A 21,285-nucleotide genomic window follows, 5' to 3' on the forward strand; every position below is an offset into this window, starting at 1 on the left:
TGTCTCATCTTCCCTCCTTTGTCCTTTGTCTCCTGATCAGCAAGTGGAAGCAGGTGAGCTCAGTCAGAGAGGAGGACTGGGAGTGTCTGGAGGAGCACAGGAGAAGAAGCAGAAACTACCAAGAGCCCTGAGCACAGTGTTCAATGAGCTTATACCACAATCATGTTGCTGCTGGTAACAAACACATGTGCTTAATGGGTAAGGTGGGAGGAGGCATGAAGAAGAAAGGCTTTACTATGAGGTCTGGATACATCACTGTGAGTTTAATAGAACTTATTGGAGTCTTAACTCATAATGAAAGAAGTGACAGAAACAGCAGGTGAAATTATAAACTACCAAAGTATTAAAGAAAAGGTCAAGGGACCCAAACCTGAACAGACTGCATGCTGAAGACACTGAAGGAACAGGAAACAACAGGTGCAAACATAGAAAGCTCTGAACGTGACAGAGACAGCAAAGGACAGCACAAGACTTGGACACACAAGAGTTAACAAGACACAGGTGACAACAATCATGGCGGAGCAGCTGAGCAACAAGGAGGGAAACACAAGAGGAAGGAAAGAGTCCTTTCACAATAAAACAGGATATCCAACAAAACAACAAAGTACATGAAGCAGGAAGATGGAGGACTTAAAGGGAAACAAAGCTGACACAGCTGGCATCATGACATTAGTAACAGTTCAAATGCAGTAAACATGCTGCAGACGTGTGTTCATAGATGAAGTCAAACATCAAATGTGCCGTCCCATTCACCTAAATGTTACTAAGAAGAGGACTTCCTGCTGCTCCTTAAACATGATGGTCTGCTGTGGGTCATGTCTTTGTTCTGCACATGTACAGCTAACATCTCCAGTGTTACACAAACACATCATGTGCTGCTTGACTTGTTCCATTCATGGTAGGAAAGCATGTGGAAGTCACACATGTCAAATCTGTGCTAGTCTCCCTTCATTCAGGCCATATGAAGACAAAGAGTCTGCAGGTCCAGGAAGTTATAATTAACTATCATTAAATAACAAGAACTTATGATGCAGCCAGCACATTTATACCATGAAGACCCCTTTAAAATAATAAACCTCAAAAACTGGTGTTTTCATCTGCCAAAAAGTGACTGTGGCCCCACAGTGAGTCCAGGGGCTTATTTCTGCCTCAAAAGGACTTGATTTCACTCTGGTCTGTGATATTAAACAGATTATTGTTGAATCCTGGAACACTTCAAACAGACCGGTGCTGTAGGTGGACTGACTTGCAGCCACCCTTTCAAATATCTTAGAAGTAAAGGTGAGGTTGGAGATCACAGCAGTTTAGAAGCCTGTGGTACTTAACCTGTTGCCAGAGACAGGTTGATCTGGCCACACCTGCGTGAAATCAGCCTTTCCAGTTAGGATCAACACTGATTGTGGATCAGTTTCAGCTGCTGTTGTGCAAATGGAACAGACAACAGGTGGAAATGAGAGGCAGTTATCAAGACAGCCCTATAAAGGAGAGGTTCTGCTTCTCAGGAGGGTCACACCCTAATACAAGACCACTTCCTGCAACAAATAAACTTCATGATTCAATGTTGAGCTAATGCCACAGCCACAGAAAGACATTTCTCCCAGCTGCTAGACAGCAAGCCTTATCTAGACATGGAGGACAGTCTCCTCATGGAGGACAGTGATATGCAAAGTGTTCAGTCTTTGTTGACACAGTTAGAAGAAATCTTTGCACATATCTTTACCAATGTCAAACTAAGAAGAGCATGTGCTCTCTCTAGGCCTACCTTGTTGGGGGGTACAAACAGGACCCATTGAGCAGTTTCCCCCTCACCCTCTGACCTCTCCTCCACTCTCCTTAGTCTGGATCATACTGGGTAATATCGTCTCATAATCTGTGTTTTCTGTCTTCCTTGTAGTTCTGTACCTCGCTCTCTCTCTCTCTCTTTGCAGGTCTCAAGACCTGCATGCTGACCTGCAGTCTGGTCCCTGATCTCTCCTGTGCTCATCGACTTCACTAGCCCCTGCTGCTCATCTTTGCTATCAAATTACTATTCCTACTTATGGACTGACGATAGATATCTATTACAGTATAATCACCGTTTCATCTTGCTGTCATGTTTGCTCTGTTCTGTATCATGTGTTAGGGACATAAAAAATCTTCTGGATCCTTTCGTTTATCTTCCCCGGTTCTTTGATTAAGAAGAAGTGGACAATATCTGGTCTCAAAATTACAATTTATTCTAACAGTAAAGAAACAAATTCTGAGTCACACAAACAGAAGCTTCTGTGGTTGCCTGGCCTCACAGCCAGAGAACAATATGCCATTCTTGTAAACACCGTTTATCCTATCTTGAGATCCCATAAAATCATGTCCTTCCCTAACTCTGCACCAATAGGGTCAGCTCAACTGATATTTAGTTTACCTTATTTGGTAATGGTTAAACCTTAGAGAGGAAATAGCAGGGGGTCCCCTTTTGTCAGTCGTAAACCTAAGTTGAAGATAAGTTCTCCAGGAGAATGTTCACTGTACCATACGAGCAACTATATGACGCCCCATAAAAGCTTACACCTCTTCCCCCATGTAAGTTCACTTTAAGTCCTAACATCTCATAGGCTGTGGGTCAAATCTGAAAGTGACCAGAAAAACAAACTCACAGGAAGGGTGGGTCGTAAAATGGGGTCATGGAGATTAACACATTCTTTCAATCAAGATCTGGATTTACAACCTTAGCTTGATATCAACCAGAGCTGTCTGCAAAGAGCAGACAACAGCTAACAAAGGAAATGAATTACAAAAGTCTATGAGAAGTAGGGAAATTACACACTTCTCAATACATTCAGTATACCTGTCTTCTTTTGATCTTCTGTAAAACTTACTTAACACATAAGTACTTATAAAACACATTACAGTAATATGCATACAGAAATGAAAACTTCATATTAGGGACACACTTCTAGATATGTGGACCCACACCACATAACAACATCATACAAAATAAAATCTTTCACCTAACAGTTCCCCCTTTTGAGCTCATTTAAGAGCTCACAACAGAGCCTCCTCATCCTCATCTCCATCAGGCACCTCTGCTACTAACAAAGGCATTTGATATGGATGATATACACCTATATCCTTCTTCTCAACAGCTGATACAGTTAATCTATTACACAAACTATGCATGCAAGGTATGCAACAACATCCACATGTAATCAAAATAGCTATAAAAACTGTAAGAGAAGTCATTACAGAAATGATTAAAGTGTTCCAGGGACCAAACCACTTATTCAGCCAGCCATCTAGAGGGTTATCAACTCCTGGGTGCTCATGCATCTCCTGAGACAGGGTTCTGAGGCCTTCTAAAGCTCTTGTCACCTTACCATCCGGGCAGTGTTGTTAGGAATAAATGTACAGCACATTTCACCAAACATAGCACATACCCCTCCTTTTTCTGCTAATAACACATCCAAAGCCATCCTATTCTGTACTGACATCAGAGAGGTGGGGGCCAGCTGTTCAGAAAGACCTTCTACAGCATCCCTGGTTAAATTAGCTAACCTAAGAACATTATAATGCACATAATTAATTCTGTCAACATTTTTATTAGGAGTCACTGGAAAAAGAGCAGAGAGAATAGGAATGTTCTCAAACCCTGCTGCAACCTGATCAGCCAATTTGAATTCATCTGGAACGCCTCTTGGAACCCTTATTGCATCTATGTAGGTGGGACTGCCTAAGGATAAATCAAAGTGGGTTGCGTAACGCTTTGTGATGACATGTCGCCGCCGTCTGCGAGTCAGCCCCATTTCCTTGTTGTTGGGATGGTACCCTGGTAGCTTTCTCACCTACTATCTGCAATGGAGACATCAATCTAACCATAGAACATAAACCCCTTCCGTCTATTCGTAGAGAAACAAACAAATGAGGCCCCCCACAGTAATAATATAAATCCGCTCTAGCCTTTGATTCTAAAACCGAGGTATTACGTTGCACCACCGTCTCACACCATGATACATCAATATTTCCATAATTAACTGTTCCTGTGCCTGTCATGTTGAAACAATAAAGAAGACAACGTGGTACAATTTGATGGAGAGACTTCACGAGTCTTGGCCATAATACAACCAAATCCTCATGCATCATCTGGATACAATGGGGCGGGTTCAGTGAACAAGTGGGGTCGCGCTGATGCACAAGCAACACAATCTGACATATTTTGCTCCCTCACCTGTTTCACCATCCATCTGAGCCAAATATTATAATCCTCATAACCAGTAGACAATGCTAATACATCAAATGGGGTAAACATAGTGTAATCATGAACTACGATGTCCTTCTGAGGAAGGGGAGTTGGCGATGGGTTAATCAGTGCCGGTTTATCAAGCAAATTAATCTTAATCAATCCTACAGGATCCCTACCGGACACGTCTACTCCCACGACAATATAAAAATCATCGGATTTGGAGTCCCAACATTGGCCAGGCACTCCAGAAGGTTTAACATAAGGGTTTTGCTCCAAGCCAATAATTGATAACATAATGGGGTTCTGAGTGTGACTCCAATCCCTTTGTATACGGAAAAACCCATTTAACAAGATCCGCCCATCTGAGGTTGTTTTAGCTGCTCTAGGTGCCCAATTTGTTGCCTGCCATACATGTTCCCATGAGGAACACCATCTCCAGGCCCCTGGCCATCCTAACCCACAAACATAGACGTTATACTCTCTTCACGATGCATTATGTCCTCCACAGTTGATTACTGCACACAGATCAAAAATATAAGAGGACTCTACACCCTTATAATAATCTAACTCTATACCCCTTTCTTTTCTCACACATGCATCTCCTCCTGTTCCTGGTGCTCTCCTCACCCTACGTATGCTGGACCCTGGGGGAAAAACCAAATCACTTCTCTTTTCACACACATATAAACTCAGAATTACAACAGTTACAAATAACAAAATGAAACCACCCAACACTCTCCACTTTCCCCACAGTTCCATCTTGTCAGTCGAAGTCTTCTTGATAACAGGAACCAAAACCTCTGCTCCTGAAGCTTCAAACCTTCCTCTTGACAACTGCTCACTCGTGTCGGCTGTAATTCACCATCTCGTCCTCTTCAACCAGTAGGGTAGACTACCTACTGGTCACATTCCTGTGTTTAGGGGATTATTCTGCCCCTTGTATTTTCTCCTTGTCCTGCTCCGTCTGAATGTCGGCCAGCGTCCGTCCTGACTCCAAGGCCGGGGTGCACTGGCTCCAATGATACCAGGTGTCTCCTTTCCCTTTCAGCCGCACCGCATGGGAGGTGCGCTCCACCACCTGGTAAGGGCCTGTCCACCTTGGCTCTGACCACTTCTTCTTTATCACCTTCAGGAGGACCCACTCAGTATGTGGCGTGTCCTCATCTGGTCTCTCAGTTTCTCCTTTCACCTGTGATATCACACACTCATACCAAAGCTTAAAATTCATTCCAAGAGGCTGTCGGACTGTAAGAAACTCATATTATGTGAATTATGTGGCGTTATTAACTGAACATAATATACACATTAATACAATAAAAACACTTGAACCCATATAAATTTGGTGTGTGCACAGATTTTAGCCAATTTTTGTTTTTAATTTTGGTTCATCCTTTCCACCTTTCCCTATGACTGTGGGTGATATACTATACAATACCTGTGTCTTAGGCCTAAAGCCTGCTCCACCTTTTCTAGGTCTACACTCTTGAAGTGAAACCCATTATCAGATCAAACACTTTATCACTGTAGCACTGTCCTCCTTCTTTGCAGGCCACGCTTCTGGCCACCCTGTGAATGAATCCACTGCCACCAGGAGATACTGTCATCCCTGGTGCTTCACCATATCTATATAATTAATAACTATTTCCTGTCCATGTACAACTGGAAGTGGAAAACTTCCCATGTCTGACTTCACTATGTGTTTGGAATTATACTCATACATATTTTACACTCTTTTACTCAATTCTTGGTCATCCTTGCCATACATGGATGCCACCAATGTGTCAAATTCCTTAACATTTATTTCCCACATATCCAGGCCCATGCGCCTCATTTAAGACGCTCTTCCTGAGCCCTGGTGGAAGCACTGGCTTCCCTTCTGGGGAATACATCGCATACATCTTGACTCTCTCTTGACTCTGCCCCCTCTACACCCAGACCATCTTTTCCTGGGAGAAGTTAAAGACCTGATGAGCTATTTTCTGCACCATTTTAATAATTCCTGCTGCATGTCTGGTGCATTCTAACTGTTGTTTAACCAAGTTAAAACTCAGATTGACACCTGTCTATTACCCCCCTTTTTCTGAAACAGAACACCATGCACATCTCCATCTGTTTCAGAAACATCAAGTAAAATGAACTAAGTAGTCTAGGAGGGCTAAGCCAACAGCACATGCCAGAGACTCCTTCAAGTCAATGAATGACTGCTCTACTACCTGAAATAACAATTTATGTGGATACTAGAAGAGCCAGATCAGTGTGGAAGTTGAGACTCTGAAAGAGACAAGAGTACAGTGACACAAAAACTTACATCTAGAAATTATGTGGTAGTGTAGCTAACAGCTCCTGAGCCTTATGATCAGTCACTTGCCTGCTATACCATCTGTTTGTGTTAAAAACATGGAATCATCTACTTTGGGAATGGTAATCTAATAAGGTTTGAGGATGAAGAATGCTAAACACCTATTCGCTGTGATAGCTGCCTATCAGAAGTAGCTTTACATTTCTTGACCATGGAGCCTAATTCTATAGCTTGATATTTTGGATGAATGGCTCATGAAACATGTGGCACACATTTTGAGCCACTTAAACTATTCTGGTGTAAACTATACATCAGCAACTACTCCTTCCTCAGCCACAAACAAATTATCTACTATGATGGACCAATTTCGTCCCTCTAATAAGGAAGAGAACCTCTCCTGGTAGAGAGATCCTCATGCCTGTCATAGAAGAGTGTAACATACAGAGGGTCTGTGGCAGCCTATAGGATCGGAGAGACGTTATCCAGGGTTTCCACTGCTGGAATAGACTGAGGAGACCACCCCCTTGAGGAAACTCAGGCAGGAGGCGAATCCAGTAGATATCTGCACAAGTCATCTGTATCTTAGTGGTGTCATCAGCCACTATCCAGTTACTCCAACACTCAGGGAGCATGCAAAGTTCTGTTCATCAGTGAATGTCACTATTAGTCCATCTGGGGAGCACAAAATGGAGGTTCCAGTTTTGATCAACAAGTCTCTGCCCATCACATTCACTGGTGATGAGCTGGAGCAAATGAAACAATGTCTGTGCTGGTCTGCTAATGCAGTTTCACAAGTTCTGTGAATGGCAGATGTTGGAAGTTCCCCAAAGAAGCCAACCGATGGAATGATGTCAGATATCAGTGTGATCCTTGGATGCCATTTCCCTGGGGAGGATACCAGGGAGCCCCTTGTGGACAATGTAGGGGTTGCACTCTGTAGGGACAGTCTCTTTCCCAGTGGCCAGGTTTTCCACAATAGAAGCAGTCACCCCCACTCATACCGCTGTATCCACCCCTTCCATGCCCCCCTTCCCTACGGCCACCCTTCTTCCTCCAGTTACCTCCTCTATGACTTTGGCACCACCCATCACGATAGTGGGTGCGGGTGACCCAAGGTGGGGTTAAATACATATCAGGTTCTCCCACAACTGGGGACTGTGGCTGAGGTGGGAGAGTGGGCTGAGGCTGAACTACCAGCTGTGATGCAGGGGTGTATTTCTTCATTTTCCTCTGATATGCTGCTTCCTTTCTAGCTTGAGCTAACTGCAGCTTTAATAATTGTATCAGCAGCCCTTTCATCTCCATGGTCTCTTTGTCAGTGTTGTCAGTGTGTAGATTCATATGGTGTACAACATGTCTCTCCCAAGCAACAGAATCACTTCCTGGTAAATCAGGGTCATTTTTCTGGGCCTGCTGAAGCAACAGGGGAAGCCCCTCCTCTGTTGCCTGTCTATACCAGTGCTGCTGGGCACCAAGTTGACTAAAGTTCACTCCTGTCTGTCTGTCTGTTACTCGCCCCCTCCCATCAGGGACAGTCATGATGGGGTACATCCCAGAAGGTGGAGTCTGAGATAGGGCTGTTATGATAGATACTGTGGAGGCGGGCGAATAAGGAGGTGGTATCTCCGCCCCCTGAGTTCCCTCGCTCTCTACTTCCTGTTTAATGTCAGTGGTACTACCAGACTCCTCACAATCATCATCTATGCAGCACAGATATGCCTGATATAAAATCTTACGTCTCTCCTCATCTGCCTTCACTGCCTCCTTCAACTCAACTGTCTCTAATACTAAGGATCTAATAATCTCCTCCTTTCTCTCTCTCTCTAATTTAACTTTATTCTCTGCTGTTGCAATCACACTTTTTAGCAACTTTTCATCATCTCCTTTCACTCCCTGCTCTGTCACCGCTTCACAAACCACTGCTTGCATTTCAGCAGCTGCCTTCTGCTTGTTGTCCGGACCTGCCTGTCCACGACAGCGGCTTAACATCTTACCCATCTGTTCATCAATTGTCTTCCATTTAGACATGATTACCACTTACAAATTCCTTCTATACGTTAAAATTTAACTTCCTATGTACCTTCTTCTGTCCCTCACTGTGACTCTGGCAACAGAGACACACACCTTCACTTAGACACACTCTCACACAACCAACTTCCCACGTACACTCTGCACAACCTCACTTCTCTGCCGACGCAGAATCAGTTTTAAACACAATAATTCTCCGACAGTGCGGAGTACATTAAACAACCACGACAAAACAAGACAAGACAAAACAAATCACCGGTTTATCTTTCTCTCAACAATAAAGCACTTTCTCAACAATTTACTTAGGCCTATATTTGAAACTTATTGCCAATGTTTTAAAACATTTTAAACTTATTGCCAATCAATCGTTATCTTTGTCAATCCGCCTTTATTCTGGTTACGCCCAATCTTTACATCAAGTTTTTCACTTTTTCATTCATTTAACACTTTTTGATTCTATTACTGCCAATCCATTCTTTCTTTTCAGGGGTCATCAAATTCCCTCGGGCTTTCAACCGAGCTTATCTATGCCCGCGTCCAAACATAGTTGGGGCTGCAAAACCCAATGACTTTTTTAATTTTTTATGTGTTACTCTTTTTATTTTAATATTTTATTTAAATTTTTGAATAATTCTTCAATTATGTGGACTCACAATTTGTCTCATACTATTTTACTTAAAAACACCATACCAGTCACAGTGACTACTTAATTTAGAGTGTCCAATATGCAGAATTTGATTAAACAGGTTTCTGCTTACCTTGTTTGTTGTTGGCTAGCCAGTAGTCACTCAGTCAGGCAGGATGTTGTTAGACCCTCACTTCTTTAAACCGGGCGGAAACACCAAATTGTTAGGGACATAAAAAATCTTCTGGATCCTTTCGTTTATCTTCCCCGGTTCTTTGATTAAGAAGAAGTGGACAATATCTGGTCTCAAAATTACAATTTATTCTAACAGTAAAGAAACAAATTCTGAGTCACACAAACAGAAGCTTCTGTGGTTGCCTGGCCTCACAGCCAGAGAACAATATGCCATTCTTGTAAACACCGTTTATCCTATCTTGAGATCCCATAAAATCATGTCCTTCCCTAACTCTGCACCAATAGGGTCAGCTCAACTGATATTTAGTTTACCTTATTTGGTAATGGTTAAACCTTAGAGAGGAAATAGCAGGGGGTCCCCTTTTGTCAGTCGTAAACCTAAGTTGAAGATAAGTTCTCCAGGAGAATGTTCACTGTACCATACGAGCAACTATATGACGCCCCATAAAAGCTTACACCTCTTCCCCCATGTAAGTTCACTTTAAGTCCTAACATCTCATAGGCTGTGGGTCAAATCTGAAAGTGACCAGAAAAACAAACTCACAGGAAGGGTGGGTCGTAAAATGGGGTCATGGAGATTAACACATTCTTTCAATCAAGATCTGGATTTACAACCTTAGCTTGATATCAACCAGAGCTGTCTGCAAAGAGCAGACAACAGCTAACAAAGGAAATGAATTACAAAAGTCTATGAGAAGTAGGGAAATTACACACTTCTCAATACATTCAGTATACCTGTCTTCTTTTGATCTTCTGTAAAACTTACTTAACACATAAGTACTTATAAAACACATTACAGTAATATGCATACAGAAATGAAAACTTCATATTAGGGACACACTTCTAGATATGTGGACCCACACCACATAACAACATCATACAAAATAAAATCTTTCACCTAACACATGTTTGCTTCTCTCTCTCTCTCTCTCTCTCTCCTTCATCCTCTCTCCCTCTCTCTCTCCTTCATCCTCTCTCTCTCTCTCTCTCTCTCTCTCTCTCTCTCTCCTTCATCCTCTCTGACTAGCGGCAGGACTGGTTCCCCCTTAAGTTGACAGGTCCTGCTCAAGGTTTCTTCCTCTTAAAGGGAGTTTTTCCTTGCCACAGTGCTCTTAGGGGGGTTCCTGTGAAGCTATGCGCTATATAAATAAAACCGACTGACATAAAAAATAAGAGGTCACACATGGCTCGTTGGTCTAGGGGTATGATTCTCGCTTTGGGTGCGAGAGGTCCCGGGTTCAAATCCCACATCTTTGAACTTCAGTAGATTGGATGGCTGCCTCATGTTTACGTTTGCAGGATTAATCTTTATTCCAACTTAGACCCTGTAAACAGCTGTCAGCAGCAATCATTCTAGAACTGATATGTTATTAGTCAATAAAAACCCACAGCCACATCCACAGGACAACACTCAGCAGTCCATCTTCACCTCAAAGAGAAAGGACAGTCAGTCTTTTGAGGACAATAATGTCCACATTTTAAACAGAGAACAGGTGGTTTGTAAGAGGAGTCGAGGAAGTTAGGTTGCTACAGTACATAACAGTGCTCAGGGTGAGCATGGCTCCCTCTCCAGTTTGGTGTTGGCGCTCCTTTATTTTTTTTCCAGATTTTAAAAAGCATGGTTTAGCCTCTTGCCTCAAATGTCGAAACACAGTCTCCCTCCTCCCCAAACACACTGGGCCTGCTATCCAGAACTGTCTGCAAAAACAGGAAAAGATTAATTTGTCCCACAATGGGGAAATTGTGTTTTAGCAGCAGCAGATATAGACAGCAAAAGGATGAGAAAAGCTAGATACATAATAAAATTAACTACAATATACAATAGAATCAAATAAGAGTATGCATATTAACAGGTGAGTGGAGGTAGAAGTGGTCTGTAAGAAAACTGCATAACTAAATAAATTATGTATTGTACACTGTGGTGTGTGAATATTGCCCCTATCAGAAGTGGTTATTATACAGTCTGACAGCAGCAGGAAGGAAAGACCTTCTGTACCTCTCCTCCACACACCGAGGGTGGAGCAGTCTGCCACTGAAGCTGCTCTGCAGGGCTGACAGGGTGTTCTGCAGGGGGTGGGACTCATTGTCCAGCATGGATGTCAGTTTTGTCAGGACCCTCCTGTCACCCACCTCCTGCAGTCTCCTCCTGCAAGGTCGGGACAGAGCTGGACTTCCTGATGACTCTGTCCAGCTTTTTCCTCTCCCTTTGTGATGCTGCTCTTCCAGCAGACCACACTGTACAGAATGACTGATGCCACCACCATCTCCTCGGATCTCATCGGAACACCCAGGTATTTGTAAGAGTCCACCTGCTCAATGTCCATTCCCTGGATGTTCACCGGTGAGGGGGGGGGCTGAGTGTCGTCTGCGAAAGTCCACCACCATCTCCTTGGTTTTCCCTGCATAGATCAGGAGGTGGTTTCGCTGATACCAGTCCACAAAGTTCTGCGTCAGTCCTCTGTACTCTGCGTCGTCGTGGTCAGTGATGAGACCAACAATCGCAGTGTTGTTAGAGAACTTCTGCAGCACACAGCCGTCAGTGTTGTTTCTGAAGACCCACAGTTCTGGGCTTTCACATATTGTTCAGATTCAGATTCAGATTCAGAAAACTTTATTTCTCCCTGAGGGGCAATTTAAGGCACAAGTGAGCAGCTTGAAATATAAGACACAGTAAAATAGAAGAGAGAATAGATACAAATAAAATATAAAATATTAAGTATGTACAGGTTACATCAAGTCATAAATGTTATGACTATCCAAATGTCCATGAACAATGTAAACAGACTGTAAAGTGGCTGAAGTGCAAAAGTAAGCAGTAAACAGTAGTATTTGTATGTGCAAATTAAAGCTATTGTGGTCAGTTTGTGAGGTAGTCCCTGATCCACTCTGACAGCAGGTGGTCCACCCCTGTCTGCTCCAGTTTGTCCTTCAGGATCGCCGGCTCTCCAGGTGAGAAAGCTCAATTTAGCAGGAAGATGACAGCATCCTCCTAATAATACTTACTTTAAGATATGTTATATAATGTGTTATGGGTTTTTGGTGGTCATGTATAGGGTTTACTTGTTTGTTAGATACTAGATGTTACATCATGCAGTAGCTGACTCCATGTGAACATGTAAGAACTAATTAGCTAACCAGGTCTAAATGTATTCACTAGTTAAGTAGTGCAAGAACAAAATATTTAATATCAAGAAATGAACTGAACTGGCTTTCCATACAACACTGTCATGAGGTCCACATTGGCCTGTAATGGAATCCAGAGTATGAGAGTGTATGACTTGCAACAAATAACAATTTCACTTGTGGTTACACCAGAATCGGTCCTGTCAGGTGATATGAACAGATACATTCGTATCAATCGTCGTTCAATCAATCGTTACTCTTTATAAAGCTCTGCATGGACTTGCAGCAGACTAGAACGCCAGCATTCCAATTCCTGTCATGTTCACTTGTTCAAAAATCAGCATGGTCCAACAACAGATCCACTCCTGGTCCCGTGTGTTTTGCTGCTTCCTCTCTGCTCTCCCACCTCTGTGTGCTTGTCCCCCGCTGATTAGCTGCCCTGCCCTAACGTGCTGCACCTGTGTCTGATTGTAGGCAGGCCCTGTGCTCTTAACACTTTTTTTCGCCACTTCTCCAAGGCTACGTTCAGAGGTCGGCAGGTCTTAATGCTCAATTCTGATTTTTTGGTGAAATCCGATTTTTTTGGTGTTTACAAAATAATATGCGACTGCTACCACTCTCCTGTGTGAATGGACTGTGGCCCTGAAGTGCCCTGCATGTGCAGAAGAGGACACGACGTCACACAATGTGTGCTTGTGTGCCTTTGTTTACGTTAATGTCCGATCGTAGCCAACATAATTATATTCAAATAATATCAAGAAGAATGCTGAGAAGGAAGAGCGCAGTAGCTGCAGCGTCTGTACAGAGATGCGTGTGGGTGCGGAGTGGTGGGACAGTGATGTGACTGCTTTTAGCGACACTGACTTCATTCATAACATTCAACATTCATAACTTCAGAATGACGAGAACCTTTGAATACGTCTGCGAGCTCCTTTCTGTGTCACTTTCACAGCAAGACAGTCGACATCTCCCTCATCTGTGAGCCGTGCGTTGGAGTTGGGCTCTACTTCCTGGCAACAGAAGCTTGTTGCTAACAACACAGCTTGTCTGCCGGCTCCTGTGTCGCAGAATTGTGACGCCTGTCGCCTTTCACTGACGCAAAAGTCGGATATATGCCGCATAGCTGTTCAGACTGAGGTCGCATTGCAAAAAATCTGATACGTATCTGATTTAGGACCACATATGAAAGCGGCCTGGGTCGGATATAAAAAAATCGGAATTGAGCTGTTCACACTGTCATGACAATATCAGATACAGGTCACATAAGTGCAAAAAAATGGGATTTGGTCACTTTAGCCTGCAGACTGAACGTAGCCCAAGTGGCTCCATCAGTTCTACTGAACTTGACCAGATGAAGCACATCGGACTTGTTAGGTGTAAACAATTAACTCTTTGAGCTGACAGAGGAGCATAAGATGACCTTGGAGATGCCAGGGATTGAACCCAGGGCCTCATACATGCAAAGTATACGCTCTACTACTGAGCTACATCCCCCACTGTTGTTAGGGCCTGACCACTGAGTAGTGCGAAAGCCCCATTGTAAATGTTTATGTGCATATAAACAAGATCCTGAGTAGCATAAAATACATAAAGTAAAATATTGTCGATGGAAGAACAACACTAAGCACATGTTTTTCTACAACATTAAAATATCTCCAGTTTGTACATTTCTTTGGGGAGAAGACAAAATTGCCTGGAGGAGGGAAGGCTGTAACAGACTTCATGCTCAGCCGATGATTAAAGGCTACAATGAGCAGATCACAAGTACTACAAAGGACCACCTGACCACCTGTGGGGATTTCTGCCCACTGCAGCTCTCTGCTCATTGATATGAACTCTGACTGTGATAGTGATTCCTGCATGGTACAGATCTGTGCATGGTACAGATGTATGCATGCGTATCATGACGACATCACACACACATAGACACGTGCACACAGGTCTTGGTTAAGACCCTACAGGTAAGTATGGACAAGGAATGCTAAAAACAGGCACTGCGGTCTTGACAAGATTTGTCTGTGTGTGTGTGCAAGGTGTGTGCCCAGGTAAAGTGCGGCCTCCCCGGTAAGCTGTCCCTCCCTCCTGGTTCTCTGGCGCACTACCAGGGGCCCCAGAATAAACAAACAAACAAAGAAAAACAAAGCACTCCTGGACCCCTTCTCAGCAGCACCAGGGGCACGGCGCTGCATTTACGATGATGATGACGATAATGAGGAGAGGCAGCCAGGACCATAACAAGGAACAAGGAGGAAGAGGAGGAGAGAAAACAATGTTTTTTTGGAGCTAATGAGGGAGGACATGAGGCTGCAGAGGGAGGCTGAGGAAAGGAGAGAAAGGGAGAGCAGACAGAGGATGGAGAGGCTTTTTGGTTTATTGGAGAGGATGGTGGACAGGAGGTGATGTTTTTGTGTTGTACATTCAAATTTCTATGTTGTTTAAGTTATTATTTACATTGCACAACAGCTTGGAATTGAAATAGCTATAAAATTACTATACTTACCCTCTGAAAGTAATCATGGTCAAGTATTCCCTCCTCCAGGGCAGACACCTCAGCAGACAGCTGATCCCACCAGGGAGCCCCACTGGCTGCCTCCAGCCCGTTCTCCCCCTCATCCTCCGGCATGTCCTCCTGCACTCCATCCTCTGGGGCCATGATGTCACCGGCACCCAGGCAGATGTTGTGCAGGCCATTTGACAATAAGCAATATTTCTCTCATGTAGTGACATACCTGAGGCACAAAGGTGTGGTGCACCTCCAGCGCTTGGAGGAAGATGGCTCGCCACCTCGTCTTCATCATTCCAAAGGCACGCTCTATGATGGAGCGTGCCGTGGAATGACGGCTGTTAAAGCGCTGGGCTGCCACACCTTGTACCGGCTGCTTGTAGGGAGTGATGAGGGGGAGTGGATGCTGGAGACATGGGTACCCGCCGTCTGCCAAGATGAAGTGCCCTGGAGGAGGGTAGATGCCACGCCTGTACAGTGGGCTGTGCCGGAGTACTCTGGAGTCGTGCACCGACCCCGGCCAGCCCACGTACGTGTCAATGAAGCGGCCCTGATGGTCACACACTGCCTGCAATAAAATGGAGGAAAACAGTTTCCTGTTGCGGTAGCAGTGACCATCCAAGCCGCTTGGAGGCTTGATCCTCACATGGCAGCCGTCGATTGCTCCAGCAGCTTTGCAGAAAGCTCTGTGACTCGCCAGCCCTGCAAACCCCTGGGTTACTGCCGCCAGGTCTTCTGCGGTATTGCGGAGGTAGATGAAACTTGTGGCGGATAGCCACCACCTCCTCCGTAACCCGATGGACGATGCGGTGAACAGTGGTACGAGGCATCCTGAACACCCTTGCCACCACTCTGTAGGATGTCCCACTCACCAGCCAGAAGAGGAACACCAAGGTCTCTATTGTGGCACCCCATCCGTGTCTTCTTTCCTGGTGTAGAAGCTCCAGCAGCACCGCCAGGGACTCTCTGCTCAGCCGGAAGTCTTGGGTGGTGTCATGATTGTTAAAAAAGGTTTGTAGAACAGGGACCTGTACATTTATACGGCAGTAAATCTGCCCTGTCTGGAGACATGAGGGTAAGAACATGAGGATTAAACTATAGCAATTGATTTACAGCTGATACAATTCTATTGGATGTTAACAGTTCTTACACATTTAACTAAAACTAGTTTAAAGTATTCAAGTCTTACAAATGAATAAATACATATTACATTAAATCATATTTGTCAACTACTATTTATATGGCAGGCATTTGTTCAGTAACTGGTATATTAATTATTATCAATAGTATGGGTTATTACAGCAGCGGGTTAACGTTACCTCTCCACTGCGCTCTCCCAGCCTGAAATAGACGAGTCGGCGCCGATTTCGCTGCCGCTGGAGCCGCCTCTCCTCTTCCGCCAACAACATAAATATTAAACAAAACAAAATCCAAATCTCGATCTCCATTTCCATCTTTCGTTTTTCTGCCTTTTCGTGTCTTTCCTCTCTTTTCTCTTTTTACTCTGTGTTCGTCTGCTGTCGTCTGTCCGCGTTTGTTTTTCCCGGGCTTGGGGGGCAGAACTTGTGACGTCGCGCCACAATCAGGAAGTGCTTTGAAGGCTAGACCGTCCCATTTACCAACGGTTGAGAATCCTCCGGAGGATCCTCAGGAGGACGCGGCCTCCTTAGACCGCATAGGCTGTGTCCTCCGAAGGATGCAGACCCTGAATTGGAACACAGCTTAGATCTTTCCAAATAAAACAGGAAGCTAGAGACAGAGAGGAAATGAATCAAAGCATGATAAAAGCAAAAGCAGGAAGAAGACAAAGAGTCATTTTCAAAGACAAATGAATCCAAGAATCAAAGAGGAAGAAGAAGAGCTAAAGCTTTCCTTACATGGAACTTTCAATACATGAACATCTTCATATGATCTTCCAGCATGTGCAGCTAAAAGTCCATTTGACATCCCTCAGCAGGTCAGAGGACAAGGAGAGGAACAAAACCTGAACTAGGAGACAAAGAAGCAAAAGAGACTCATTATTTTCTACTGAAGGAACAAGAAAACACATCAGGTTTTCTAAAGGAGCAACAACAAGCAGCAGCCCTACTAACAAAAGGACAAATGTCCCTCTGTGTCTCATCTTCCCTCATTTGTCCTTTGTCTCCTGATCAGCAAGTGGAAGCAGGTGAGCTCAGTCAGAGAGGAGGACTGGGAGTTTTTGGAGGAGCACAGGAGAAGAAGCAGAAACTACCAAGAGCCCTGAGCACAGTGTTCAAAGAGCTTTTTACTACAATCATGTTGCTGCTGGTAACAAACACATGTGCTTAATGGGTAAGGTGGGAGGAGGCATGAAGAAGAAAGGCTTTACTATGAGGTCTGGATACATCACTGTGAGTTTAATGGAACTTATTGGAGTCTTAACTCGCAATGAAAGAAGTGACAGAAACAGCAAGTGAAATTCTATTAGTAACAGTTCAAATGCAGTAAACATGCTGCAGACATGTGTTCATAGATGAAGTCAAACATCAAATGTGCCGTCCCATTCACCTAAATGTTACTAAGAAGAGGACTTCCTGCTGCTCCTTAAACATGATGGTCTGCTGTGGGTCATGTCTTTGTTCTGCACATGTACAGGTAACATCTCCAGTGTTACACAAACACATCATGTTCTTCCACTGACTGAAACATGAAAAATAAGTGGCCACACATGGCTCGTTGGTCTAGGGGTATGATTCTCGCTTAGGGTGCGAGAGGTCCCGGGTTCAAATCCCGGACGAGCCCTGATGTGTAACTTTATTCCATTGGAGACCAACTCCTTGTTGTTGACTCTTTTCAGTTCCTCTCTAACTACCACACAGCTTTACAAAGCTAACAAAGTTCTATTCAGACTCATCCCAATCCAGAGCAGTTGTTCCACAGTAACACCTGCAGGAGGACGTCATCACCCAGTATGTGACCTGCACTGTGAGCTGTAAGGTCTTATACAGACAGGTGTGTGTCTTTCCTCATCAGGTCCAATCAGTATCATCAAAGACAGCTGGACTCAGATGAAGGTGTAGAACCATCTGAAGGACGATCACAAGAAATGGACGCACCTGGGTTCAATATATGAGAGTCACAGCAAAGGCTCTGATACTTAGGACCATGTCATATTTCACTTTGTCTTTTTAATACATCTGCAAACATGTCAACAACTCTGTGTGTTTCTGTCAGTATGGGGAGCTGTGTGGACATTAATGAGGAAAATGAACTTCAATGATTTTAGCAAATGGCTGCAATATAACAAAGTGAAACATTTAAGGGGGTCTGAATACTTCCTGCACCCACTGTACACATTAAAAGACAGTGATGATCTGTTCTTATTGTCTAAACAGGAACAGTTGAAGCACAGCTTGCAGCCCCTGTATCTCAGGCTTCTCAGCTTCTCTTCAGATGTTTGGACGTTTCTGCTGGAACCTCTCATTTAATGACTCACATTTAGAACTTTTGACTTTATGTGGAGGAGGGATTGATTTTGGAATGAGGAGGCTGCAGCCTGCGATTCCACCACTAGATGTCAGCATTGCACAGCATTGGTGGTTCAGTTCAGATTGAGAGAATGCAAAGAGTGTGCAAAGCTGTCATCAAAGCAAAAGCTGGCTGCTTGGAAGAATGTCAAACATCAAACATATTCTGCTTGGTTTAACACTGTTTGTTCACTACATCATTCCACATGTGTTCCTTCATAGCTCTGATGTCTTCAGGATGAATCTACAATGTAGAAAGTCATAAAAACAAAGACAAACCACTGAGTGACTTTTGACTGGTACATTTAAAAATGTCATCATATGTCCTAACCAGCAGGGGGAGCACTGATCATAAACTCTCTGTCTCACATGTTATTGTCATGTGTTTTTATGGATGATGATGCTGACTGTTGTTTTCTTGCTTCTCTCTGTAAACAGCTTGTAAACAGCAGCTTCCCTGAGGGGAAACTCAGCTAATAAATGATGCTGTAACCTCTGGGACTTGATCTGCTGGGTGGGAGTCCACTACATTATCCATCCATCCTCATCCATCCAGCTACACTCTCCCTCTTAAAATGCAGGCTGGAGGATGCGGGCATCGATCCCGCTACCTCTCGCTTGCGCTTACTGCATCGCGCTAGTCGAGCCAAAGTAAGCCCAAAGTAAACCCACATTAGCCAATCACGTTCCTTTCCCTGGGCTTACTTTTGACCAATCACGTTCCTTTCCCTGGGCTTACTTTTGACCAACCAATCGCGTTCCTTCACTGTGGCTTACTTTTGACCCTTCCTCGTGAAAACGGTAAGATGAAGTTTACTTCACCTTATTTAATTTACTATAAATCGGCCATTGTCTGTTCAGATACAGTCTGTACCTTAAGAAAACAAAACAGGCCGACATAGCGATATAGCGATTGGACATTATATAGCACACGTTTTCTTCGACGTACCCGTCAACCTCTAAATACCGACCAAAAAATGTCACTACCATTGATCGCTATCGCTGTCATGGCCACCCGCTAACAGGCTATACGTGCAATTGATTCTCTGTAAACTGGTAGATATTGCTCTATTGTTCGTTTTATGTAATGCACACATAACGTACTAATATGCATGTAATACCTTGTAATGGTGTAAACCGCTTTTTGTAGATGTAAAGTAGCCTACATGTAGGCTAATCCAGGAGGTCATTCACTATCTCTATAAACTATAAACGTAGGATATTGATCAGTTCAGAAATTCCAGTTTTAACATTAATATAGTAAAGTTAAGGATTCAGACATTAGGGTTTTCAAAAATACATCAGAATAAATCAAAATAGAATACTTTTTACTCTTACAAATTAAGTTATGTTATGATGTTAAAATGGTTTGTTTTCAGGTGGGTGTTTTATTACAATCCCTCCCCTTTAACAACTTACCTCTACAAATATTTAAATAAAGGTACAATACAATAGCTCAATGAAAATAACATGGTTTTGCTTTGTAGGAGACACAGTAGTACACATTATCATAGTAATGTGAATTACTTTATCAATCCCTGTGGGGAAATGAAGTAGCTTGTTAAATGATCACACTCTAAAAGTACAGGTATCTTTCAGCGGTAATTGTGTTGTTCTGATTTTCATTTCAGAAAATGTATGCTTATCCGGTTTTTAAGTGGCAGTCGGCCACATCACAGCGTCTCCTCATGGCGCCATCAGAGGAGGCGATGCGAATGCAAAATGTGGAATCTGGAAGGGCCAAACCTGAAGAGGAAGTGCTGGCGGAGGCCAGAACGTTTGTGAGTGTAAACGGTGGAGACCCCAGTGACCAGTTTTTGGTGCTTGCTCACTGCAAGCTCCAGTTTGGGAAGTACCAGGGCCAGAGATTTAGATGGCTCCTGGAAAACTCTCTGGGGTATGCATTGTATTTGATGGACAGCATATCTAAAGAGACGGTGCAGGCAAACCCCCTGTCACAAAATAAGCAGCTGTTCATCCAGTACACATCTCTTATTAGAGAGATGGCAGAGGAACTGGAGAAGTTTAAAAGAAAGCAGCAATCTCAAGCAGAAGCCCGGGAAACTGGAGACCAGGGATGTTTGATGTTTGAGTTTGGAGACTTCAAGGGCCGGTCCATGAAGGACGTCTATGAAGACCAGAGCAAAGAGGCCCAGGCTCTCATCAAGTACCTGATCAAGGCAGATGCCAGGCCCAAAACCAACATGGCTACATACGTCTTGAAAAGAAGGGCTTCTGCTGGAGCATGTCAGCCTGCACCTACACCTGCAGCCTCCAGTGCCTCTGCACCTACACCTGCAGCCTCCAGTGCCTCTGCACCTACCCCTGCAGCCTCCAGTGCCTCTGCACCTACCCCTGCAGCCTCCAGTGCCTCTGCACCTACCCCTGCAGCCTCCAGTGCCTCTGCACCTACCCCTGCAGCCTCCCACAAGTCTGCTCCTTCACCTGCTGCCATCCAAACTGGTGTGTGGAAGACTGGCACTGTGAAAGCACTGTTGGCGCGTGGCAAACATTTGTCTCCTTCACAGCTGGCTAAAAAACTGATGTCACCAGTTAAACCCTGTGAGTGTAACTGCGTAACATGTACTGTATATGTATTCAGTTATCATTATGACAGACTACACAGACTTATCCACTTGGTGTTTCCAGCCCCAGTACCGCAGTGCACTCTGCCAACAGAACCCCAGCCAAACATTTGGCACAAAGGCAGCTCTTCCCTACTGGTAAGTAACATCGTACATTGTTTGTCCTTGTGTCTTGTCAACAGTAATAATTTTATTAACCTATTAATAAATGCTAATAACATTT

General features: G+C 43.9%; 1 protein-coding gene and 1 non-coding gene across 2 annotated transcripts in view; one reads left to right on the top strand and one right to left on the bottom strand.

The window, feature by feature from the left end:
- Positions 1–6,442: 6,442 nt before the first annotated feature.
- LOC114429867 (NACHT, LRR and PYD domains-containing protein 12-like) overlaps positions 6,443–21,285 on the bottom strand; it is a 43,247-nt gene continuing 28,404 nt past the window's right edge. The window contains exons 8-10 of the mRNA XM_028398479.1: positions 15,700–16,050; positions 15,216–15,557; positions 6,443–6,487 (exon numbers count right to left, since the gene is read on the bottom strand). Of these exons, the coding sequence (XP_028254280.1) occupies positions 6,443–6,487; positions 15,216–15,557; positions 15,700–16,050 (738 nt within the window). The remainder of the gene's footprint in view (positions 6,488–15,215; positions 15,558–15,699; positions 16,051–21,285) is intronic.
- On the top strand, positions 17,681–17,752 carry trnap-agg (transfer RNA proline (anticodon AGG)). The gene has a single exon. It is a non-coding gene; the product is annotated as a tRNA-Pro (tRNA).

The sequence above is a fragment of the Parambassis ranga genome, unplaced genomic scaffold (assembly GCF_900634625.1).
Source record: "Parambassis ranga unplaced genomic scaffold, fParRan2.1 scaffold_21_arrow_ctg1, whole genome shotgun sequence".
Classification (NCBI taxonomy): Eukaryota; Metazoa; Chordata; class Actinopteri; family Ambassidae; genus Parambassis; species Parambassis ranga.